The sequence below is a fragment of the Neomonachus schauinslandi genome, chromosome 5, assembly GCF_002201575.2.
Source record: "Neomonachus schauinslandi chromosome 5, ASM220157v2, whole genome shotgun sequence".
Lineage (NCBI taxonomy): Eukaryota > Metazoa > Chordata > Mammalia > Carnivora > Phocidae > Neomonachus > Neomonachus schauinslandi.
Window position 1 is genome coordinate 103,832,061 of NC_058407.1, and position 10,669 is coordinate 103,842,729.

General features: G+C 44.2%; 1 protein-coding gene across 2 annotated transcripts in view; it reads left to right on the top strand.

Moving 5' to 3' along the window:
* The first annotated feature begins 8,410 nt into the window (after positions 1 to 8,410).
* The window catches only part of PEX26 (peroxisomal biogenesis factor 26), a 10,442-nt gene continuing 8,183 nt past the window's right edge, over positions 8,411 to 10,669 (top strand). For both annotated transcript variants that reach the window (XM_021690687.1, XM_021690689.1), the window contains exons 1-2: positions 8,411 to 8,557; positions 8,758 to 9,053. In XM_021690687.1, coding sequence (XP_021546362.1) covers positions 8,803 to 9,053 — 251 coding nt within the window. In that variant the 5' untranslated portion in view covers positions 8,411 to 8,557; positions 8,758 to 8,802. The remainder of the gene's footprint in view (positions 8,558 to 8,757; positions 9,054 to 10,669) is intronic.

Consider the following 10,669-nt stretch of genomic DNA (forward strand, 5'->3'; position numbering starts at 1 on the left):
TTTTTTTAATTGACATATAATGTATTATTTGTTTCAGGGGTAGGTCTGTGATTCATCAGTCTTACACAATTCACAGCACTCACCATAGTACATATCCTCCCCAGTGTCCATCACCCAGCCACCCCATCCCTCCCACCCCCTTCCACTCAACCCTCAGTTTGTTTCCTGAGATAAAGAGTCTCTTATGGTTTGTGTCCCTCTCTGGTTTCATCTTATTTCATTTTTTCCTCCCTTCCCCTATGATCCTCTGTCTTGTTTCTCAAATTCCTCATATCAGTGAGATCATATGATAATTGTCTTTCTCTGATTGACTTATTTTGCTTAGCATAATACCCTCTAGTTCCATCCACGTCATTGCAAATGGCAAGATTTCATTTTTTGATGGCTGCATAATATTCCATCGTCTATATATACCACATCTTCTTTATCCATTCATCAGTTTATGGACATCTAGGCTCTTTCTATAGTTTGGCTATTGTGGACATTGCTGCTATAAACATTGGGGTGAATGCGCCCCTTTGGATCACTACATTTGTATCTTTGGGGTAAATACCCAGTAGTGCAATTGCCGGGTCATATGGTAGCTCTATTTTCAACTTTTTGAGGAACCTCCATACTGTTTTCCAGAGTGGCTGCACTAGCTTGCATTCCCACCAACAGTGTAGAAGGGTTCCCCTTTCTCTGCATCTCCGCCAACATCTGTTGTTTCCTGACTTGTTAATTTTAGCCATTCTGATTGGTGTGAGGTGATATCTCATTGAGGTTTTGATTTGGATTTCCCTGATGCCGAGCGATGTTGAGCACTTTTTCATGTGTCTGTTGGCCAACAAATGATCACTTTTTTTTTTAAAGATTTTATTTATTTATTTGACAGAGACAGAGAGAGCAGGAACACAAGCAGGGGGAGTGGGAGAGGGAGAAACAGGCTTCCTGCCGGGCAGGGAGCCTGATGTGGGACTCGATCCCAGGACCCTGGGATCATGACCTGAGCCGAAGGCAGACGCTTAACGACTGAGCCACCCAGGTGCCCACAAATGATCATTTTTAATTGCCCCTCCATCAATCCTGTTTTGGAATGTTTTGTCTACTAAATAAAATCTATTAACAAGTAAGCATTTATACCGGTAAATGTACAATTTCTTCTTGAAATATTAAAGCTGTGTGTTGAGAACACTTCCATCCCATTTCCCCAGAAGGCCTGCTAGGGGTAACAGCTGCAGGGTTTGAGGGCTGCTGCTGCTCTCGGCAGAGGCGGGGAGCCCTGGCAGCTGGGGGTCCGTGGCTGGCAACAGCTCCATGTGCTGCCCTCCCAGCCAGTATCTGCACATTAGCAGTGACCTGGATGCTATACATTACTCCAAAGTATGATTAATGACAGGGACTTCTGGGCTAGTGAGGAAAACACTTTTAAGCGAAGGTGAGGTCCTCTCTGGGGCAGCATGTGGTAGGGCAAGGAATGCTGCCTTCTTCAGCTGTGTAATATCAGTCTATTGCTTAACCTCCCCTGGCCTCAGTTTCCTTGGCCATATGTAATATGATAAGCCTCCTTCCAACTCTAAAATTCTATCACTCAGAGTGACTGAGGTTATTCGATTATTTCTTACAAAGTAAGGAAGAGACCACAAGAAGGAGCATTGCAAATTGCCCACGGACAAGAAGGCAGGCCAGGGGTATCGGTACCTGAAAACACCTTTAGGTGTCTCTCTTTTTTTGTGGGCTGGTATCTCCTCAGTTTCCTTTTCACACAGTGCTCACCAGAGAATGTCAAGACCAAATGATGCACAGCAGCTCAGGAGAGGTGGGGTCCTTCCTGAGCATTGTGTGCTTATTGCTTTATGCCTATTGCTAGAACACTCAAGGATCCTGAGATGAGTGAGACTCTGTCCCTTCCCTCAGGAAGGGCACAGCTGAATAGGGGAATGACACAAACTAACCATAAGAAGACTTGGAAATTGGGAAGGACCAACAAGAAAGGCATAAAAGAGCAAAGCACAATTGGGAGTTTGAAGGAAGAGATGATTGCTTGAATTAGGTGTGATCAGGAAAGATTCCAGGGAGAAGATAGCATCTTTCCACTGTTCCATGAGAGCGCCATGGCGGACTTGTTCCTAGTGAGCCACTATTACTTGTTTCATTTTTCAGGCTTGGTCTGGCATCATGAAGATTTGCTCGGATTTCTCTGAGTGAATCCTCTGACTCCCATAATGGGTGAGAAATGGTGGAAATTGGACAACAGGTCTCCACAGAGTGGCTCCCCCAGTCACCTTCAAGTGATGAAGGGGAGCTATTGGTGGCCCTTTGAAGAATGTTCTGGGCATGGGATCTGGTTAGAAATATCCAATAATTGGGGCACCTGGGTGGCTCAGTTGTTTAAGCAACTGCTTTTGGCTCAGGTCCTGATCCTAGAGTCCCAGGATCAAGTCCCGCATCAGGCTCCCTGCTCAGCAGGAAGTCTGCTTCTCCCTCTGACCCTCCCCCATCTCATGTGTTCTCTCTCTCTCTCATTTTCTCTCTCTCAAATAAATAAATAAAATCTTTAAAAAAAAAAAGAAACTCCAGTAATTTTGTCAGCTTTGCCACTGAGACCAAATGTTTTGAACTTGGGCAGTTTCTGAGCTTTAGCTTCCTAGCTATAAATAGGAATAATAATAATATATGGTACCTTGTTCACAGGTTGGTTGTTAAGCTCAAATAGAATATTATGTATTATGTATTAGTTACGTATCATGTATTAGTTAAGAAGAAACATTCTAGAGCTAAACTGCTTGGATTTAAGTCCCAGCCCTTCTTTGCACTTGTGTGACTTTTGGCAAGTCACTTAACCTCTCTGTGCCTTGGTTTCATCTACAAAATAGGGATGACACTAAGACTTATGTTATAGGGTTGTTGATGATTACAATAAGTTAAGTGTAAAGCACTCAGAATAGCACCTAGTACATAAAGTTAATACCATACTATATAAATTGACTGATCTTATTTTTGTAAAGTACTATAGAGAACGATTATGATTATGATCATTACTTCTTAGACACAGAAGCAAAGTAAGAATTCTGCTGGGTCTGTATGGAGAGGAGCAAATAGGAAGCATTGAGTTCTGCCTTAAACAACAAGTCCAGGCTTTATAAAAGAGCCATAAAAATGCCAGTGAAGGTCTGGAGTGAGAGAGCACACCCCTTGGCCATCCTGGAAAAACATTATCTCCACCCTGCTAATGTTTATCTCTCTGGCTTGCTTCTGGTCAAAGGTCCACACTAGGTATGAGTCTACTCTACTGGAGCTTTATCACCAACGTCCCTGGCTGGAAGAGATGTGTTAGAAGGGGCAGCTATGGATGCTGTCTATTGTCACAGAATGTAGAACCAACTTGGAGAGGGCAGGACAGGATGAACATTACTGACCTTTGTAAGAAAGAGTGAAGTCAAATTCTAGATCAGAAAGTAAGATTACAGAACTTTGAGATGGAATGAGATTCTTTTTCTCTTTACTCATTCTCCAATATATTATACTAACTGGCCTTATATCAGCCTGAACTATTCCAGAGATTTAGAGTTCAATAGGCCATTGTCACATGGTCTCTTCTGACACTCAAAAACACCCTATGTGGCAGGTGTTGTTATCCATGTCCTCAGATGAGAAAACAGGCCCAGAGGGTTTCAGTGAATTTCTAGAGGTCTGGTGACTGGTTTGGTCACCAAAGGAACCAGGATTCTAACTGGGATAGTTCATCTCCCAGTCTAGAGTTCTTTTTTTATTATTATTATTTTTATTATGTTATGTTAGTCACCATACAGTACATCATTAGTTTCTGATGTAGTGTTCCATGATTCATTGTTTACGTATAACACCCAGTGCTCCATTCAATACATGCCCTCCTTAACCCATCACCGGGCTAACCCATCCCCCCACCCCCTTCCCCTCTAGAACCCTCAGTTTGTTTCTCAGAGTCCATAGTGTCTCATGGTTCGTCTCCCCCTCCGATTCTCCCCCTTCATTTTTCCCTTCCTTCTCCTAATGTCCTCCATGCTGTTTCTTATGTTCCACAAATAAGTGAAACATATGATAATTGACTTTCTCTGCTTGGCTTATTTCACTCAGCATAATCTCCTCCAGTCCCATCCATGTTGATGTAAAAGCTGAGTATTCATCCTTTCTGGTGGCTAATATTCCATTGTATATATGGACCACATCTTCTTTATCCATTCGTCTCTCTCTTTTTTTTTCAAGATTTTATTTATTTATTTATTTGACAGAGAGAGACACAGCGAGAGAGGGAATACAAGCAGGGGGAGTGGGAGAGGGAGAAGAAGGCTTCCTGAGGAGCAGGGAGCCCGATTCGGGGCTCGATGCCAGGACCCTGGGACCACGACCTGAGCCGAAGGAGCCACCCAGGCGCCCCTATCCATTTGTCTCTTGAAGGGCATCTTGGCTCCTTCTACAGTTTGGCTATTGTGGATATTGCTGCTATGAACATTGGGGTGCATATGGCCCTTCTTTTCACTACATCTGTGTCTTTGCAGTAAATACCCAGGAGTGCAATTGCTGGGTGATAGAACAGCTCTATTTTTAATTTTTTGAGGCACCTCCACACTGTTTTCCAAAGTGGCTGTACCAACTTGCATTCCCACCAACAGTGTAAGAGGGTTCCCCTTTCTCCACAACCTCTCCAACATTTGTTGTTTCTTGCCTTGTTAATTTTGCCATTCTAACTGGTATAAGATGGTATCTCAAGGTGGTTTTGATTTGAATTTCCCTGATGGCTAATGATGATGAACATTTTTTCATGTGTCTGTTAGCCATTTGTATGTCTTCTTTTGAGAAGTGTCTGTTCATGTCCTCTGCCCATTTTTTGACTTATTTGTTTTTTGGGTGTTGAGTTTGAGAAGTTCTTTATAGATCTTGGATATCAGCCCTTTATCTGTAGTGTCATTTGCAAAAATCTCCCATTCCGTGGGTTGCCTCTTTGTTTTGTTGACTGTTTCCTTTGCTGTGCAGAAGCTTTTATCTTGATGAAGTCCCAAAAGTTCATTTTTGCTTTTGTTTCCCTTGCCTTTGGAGATGTGTCTTGAAAGAAGTTGCTGTGGCTGATGTTGAAGAGGTTACTGCCTATGTTCTCCTCTAGGATTTTGATGGATTCCTGTTTCACATTAGGTCTTTCAACCATTTTGAGTTTATCTTTGTGTATGGTGTAAGATAATGGTCCAGTTTCATTCTTCTGCATGTGGCTGTCCAATTTTCCCAGCACCATTTATTGAAGAGACTGTCTTTTTTCCATTGCATATATTTTCCTGCTCTGTCAAAGATTATTTGACCATAGAGTTGAGGGTCCATTTCTGGGCTCTCTGTTCTGTTCCATTGGTCTATATGTCTGTTTTGTGCCAGTACCATGCTGTCTTGGTGATCACAGCTTTGTAATATAACTTGAAATCAGGCAACGTGATGCCCCAGCTTTGTTTTTTCCCCCAACATTTCCTTGGTGATTCGGGGTCTTTTCTGATTCCATACAAATTTTAGGATTGTTTGTTCCAATACTTTGAAAAATGTCATTTGTATCTTGATCAGGATGGTGTTGAGGGTATAGATTGCTTTGGGCAGCATAGACATCTTAACAATGTTTATTCTTCTGATCCATGAGCATGGAATGTTTTTCCATCTTTTTGTGTCTTCTTTCTTTCATGAGTGTTCTGTAGTTCTTTCTGCTACAAAAATACCTACTCGTCATCTGCTCAGAGCAGGCAGAGCAAATCCTCATTCTAAGCTTAAGGCAATACACTGATAGAATGAGCACCCTACTGAGCAGAAGTCCCAGAGTTTGGGTTGGGGTCAGAGGATAGCTCACAAAGTGGATTTTTCATCTCATTTACTCTATTTTCCCAAAAAGAAAAGATTTGATAATACAAATATTAGCATGGACCAAACCTTAGATCTGGTCTTATAGATCAGGCCTTATTTCCACTTCTTGTTTTATCCCAAGGGGAGGATAGGGGCTTTCAAAGATTGTGTCGTGAGCCCTGAGTCAGAAAGACTGGCTCGGTATATATAATATCTGTTCACTCTCCCTCGGGTGGAATGAACTTGCTTATGTTTAGGATTGCTGTGAGCCTGAGAAATTCTGGGTACATTCAGACAGGGGAGACAATGGAATGTTACAGTGGTTAAAGAGTCAGTTTGTGGGCTTAACAATGCTAAAGGTTAAGTGGTGACATACAGACCAGTGAAGTCCTGTATAGTCAAAAATTGGGTGAAACACAGAAATAGAACACAATCATATTTTTATGTGATTTTTAGCAAACCCTCCCCCCCCCCCCCCGCCCCCAATCTTGACCTCATTATGGCAGCCATACCACGAAATAGGCAAATGTGTTTCTGGCAGGTCTGCTTCTTTTAAGGCTGTGCTGCCATCTCCTGGAAGCATTTGGAAATAGCAAGAAACTTGTTACAATTTAAGGAAGGGGCCCTTTCAAGGCGGCAATCTAAGGTGGTGCTTCCGGAAGTGATGTGAAGTGGTTGTGCCAGTCTCAACCTGTCTAGGTCTGCACCGGTCTGTTTTTCTGACGCACCTACTGCTTTCCTGATTTTTCAGGAAAAGACCTCTACACTTAGTTTTGAGAACAGGGTTTTTATTTGCAGTGCAATGATAATAAAATCTGAGGCAGAGCTGATAAAACACTTTGGTAACTTCATTCTGAGACTGATCCACACTTTCCAGGGATCTCTGTTTGCCTCTGGAGTTTTCTGTGTGGGAATGAATACTGGCTGGTGGGGAAGAGAGACTTAGGGTGGAGCTTCTCACAAGCAACACTGAAAATATGTTGGTCCCAAGGGCAGTGCTCCAAAATGAATAGTGATCGTGCTGACAGAGCCTAGTCCTGAGCAGGAGGTCCACTTTTCTCTTTGCTGTGCCCCCAACCCTGGATTTCCTGTTAGAAAACAAAGTTAAATGTAGATACCAACTCTACCTCTCTACTGCTGTCACTCCCAATCTCTCTTATTTCTCCTCAGCATTTATTATCATCTGACATACTACTGTTTGTACTTCACTTGCTTTTTTAAAAAATTTGTTTTCTTTCACTGACATAAACTCCACAAAAGCGGATATTTTTGTCTCTTTTGTTCACTGTGCGATCTTCAGTACTTAGAACAGGGCCTAGCACCTAGTAGGTGTTCAGAAAGTATTTACGGAATAAGTGAAGTCTTGACTTCATCACCTTATACCGTTACAGGGTCCATACTTCTCTTTCCTCAGAGTTTGATGGATTTCATGCTTCCACCTCAGCTTTTCATGAGGACTTTCTGCAGAGAGCTGAAAGCCCAACAAATGGGTGTGTCTATATCTAGTGACAAGGGAAGGGAATGTATGGCATAAATGGGCACTTACCCTGTGCCTGGCCGTTCTAATCTAATCACCAGGGGAGTAAACAATTCTAGAGAAGCTTTGCAAAGAGTTCAAAAGGTAGGGAACTGAGGAGAAACTAAAGCTGAGACAACCTAGTATAAATTCAGCAAAGTCTGGGTGAAGCACATAATACAATAATAAATGTAATTTATGTATCTGTGTAAATTTATCTAATAATTATTATAGCTATAATTTATTGAATACTTGCTCTATTCTAGTACTTTATTATGAATTGCATTACACACCATGTGGCTTTGTTTTCACAATATCTCTATATGAAGCAACAAGGCTCAATGAGCTTATGTAACTTGCTTGGGGAATGATTTGTAAACTTTCTGAATAGAGAGCATAGACTCTAGACTCTGTCCTGCAGAACAGAATAGTGGCTAAATACATGGCTTTGAGCAAAAATAGCTTTGTTGACTTAGTTTTTGCCAGCTCCTTGTTGTGTGACCTACAGGAAAGTGTTTAAATAAGCTCCAATGTCCTCACCTGTTACATGGGGATAACAGTTGTCCTTAACTCCAGGGGTGGGGGAAGGATTAAATGAGATTGCACAAAAAGCTCTTAGCATAGTGCGAGGCCCTGTACGCACTGGATAAATGTGACTGTGCCTGGGAAGGCGGAACATATAAGGAAAAGTGTCCAGCTCTGTTTCCTTTCAGTGCTTTTCCTGCTCTGTCCTCCTTCCGTTCTAATCGCTATTCCTGCAGAAGCTCAGAATTAGAAGCCTGCTCATAACTCCACCTCTGTTACTGGAATTTCCTCCGTCCGGCCTCTGCTGGAACTGGTTCGTGAAGGGACCTCCCCCATCTCACAACACAGCCTTCGCTTTGTTATTTCCCAAAGCTTTGCAAAGCGCCAGTTTTTCTCCGGGGACAGTGACTGTTTCTGTTGCGTGGTATGCTGGGAGTTGTAGTCCGAAATTCCCCCCATCTACATCAAGAGGGCGACTGAGCCGGGAGCCAGGGAACTACAACTCCCAGAGTCCTCCGCGCCGCCGGGAAGCCATGAGTCTGCAGGGATCTGCGAGAGCCGGAAAGATGTCTGTTCCCTTGTCCCGCGCCTGCAGTGAGCGGCTATATTCATAAAAAGGAACCTGGAACGGCACTCCCCGGGGCTAAGGTGGTATCAGTACATGTCGTGGGGCCAGAGAAGCTAGAGGCAGGTATTCCAGGAATGTAGCTGTTCTGCAAATGTGAGGTGTAAACTGGTTCCCCGTGTTTCAGGCTGTCTTGAGCTGGAGCAGCTGCCCGGCTAACCCAGGCTTTAACTTAGACATGGCCACTAACTTTTCCTCTTCCAGGACTCGGCCTCGGGAAGGGTTGTGGGTAAGCGTATGAGGACTGTCCCTCTTCTCCCAGGCCGACGCGGGATATCCCGGATCCCCCGGAGAGGCTGCCACTCTGATGTCTGAAGAGACAGGCCCTAGGCCCAGGCTGGCTATGAAGAGTGATTCCTCGACCCCTGCAGCCCCCCTTAGGGGGCTCGGGGCGCCCCTGAGGAGCAGCGAGCCTGTGTGCGCCGCCCCACCTCCATCAGCAGCCGTGGTTCTGCTGGAGGAGGCTGCAGACCTCTTGGTGGTGCACCTGGACTTCCGGGGAGCGCTGCAGACCTGTGAACGCGCCTGGCGGAGCTTAGCCAACGATGATGCGGGCACGTACGTGCTGGGCTCCGTTCATTTCCGGGTGATTTTGGGGAGGACTCAAGATTTTGGGAGTTCTGTCATTCCCAGATTGCTCACAAGGAGCCTTACACCTTGCTTTCATTAGTGGTTTCTCTCTGAGAGGCTAGCGTGCCCATTCTACAGAGGAGGAAACTGAGGCACTGCACAATGAGGAAGAAGTGGTCAAGTCAGGTAACAGAGCTTAGTGAGAATCCACAGCCAATTCCTTTCTCCCTATTCCAGTGTAGAATGGCATGGTGAGAAGATAAGATATATATTAAGTGTTAAATTATTTCGGTAAGCAGGTTCAGTAAGCAGGTGGTGGAAGTCCTCTCCTAGCTACACTCCTCTCCCCCAAGTTCTTCACTTTGGACCTTGGTTGATGAATGGAAATGGAGTTCAGAGCAGGAGTAGTGTTCTGGTCCTGTTGAAGGATTGGATTAAAGAATCAATCTGGAGAAAATCTTGGTCCTACATTGCTCTTTCTTTCTTTCTTTTTTTTATTATGTTATGTTAATCACCAGACATTACATCATTAGTTTTTGATGTAGTGTTCCATGATTCATTATTTGCGTATAACACCCAGTGCTCCATGCAGTACATGCCCTCTTTAATACCCATCACCAGGCTAACCCATCCCCCCACCCCCCTCCCCTCTAAAACCCTCAGTTTGTTTCTCAGAGTCCATAGTCTCTCATGGTTTGTCTCCCCCTCCGATTTCCCCCCCTTCATTTTTCCCTTCCTAGTATCTTCTTCTTCTTTTTTTTAACATATAATGTATTATTTGTTTCAGAGGTACGGGTCTGTGATTCATCAGTCTTACACAATTCACAGTGCTCACCATAGCACATACCCTCCTCAATGTCTATCACCCAGCCACCCCATCCCTCCCACCCCCCACCGCTCCAGCAACCCTGTTTGTTTTCTGAGACATTGCTCTTTCTAAAGCTGTTTGTCTCTTGGGAAGTTGAGGGCATCATTTCTCTGTGGATTGTAATGTTGATTTTGGGCTACACTAGGGAGGTGGTGGGTAGAATAGTCAAAGCTGACCCCAGAGAAGGATGAACTGGGGAGCGCTGGCTGTGTTTTTAGGGGGTTGGGTAGGGGCTTGTTGCAGTAAATGCTGGAGGCTGTATTTGGGGTGCCTGGAGGTACTTCAGTTGGTGGTGCTAACAGGCCAGTTGTGAAGTTCCTATACCTAGGCAGAAACCTTGCTCCATCCCCACTTCTTCACTAAAACAAACTCTTAGCTCCAGCTCTCTTTCCACCCACACACCTGTTATCCCTTTCCCCTCTTCTGATGTCACCTGGGTTCAAAGATGTGTATCCAGGCAACAGTTGAGTTGCCTCCAGATTTACAGGAACTTTGAACTCCTGGGGCAAAGGGCAGTTTTCTCTGTGTTGGGGCTAGTGAGACCAGTTGTAATTTGAGCTCCACTTAAATACTAATGGGGAGGATAGAGGTGATGGCTGCTGAGTTGGGAACTGGGGAGGAACATTCCCAGGGTGGAGGTGGGAATGGAAACAGGGGAACCATTTCTTTCTTTCTTTCTTTCTTTCTTTCTTCCTTCCTTCCTTCCTTCCTTCCTTCCTTCCTTCCTTCCTTCCTT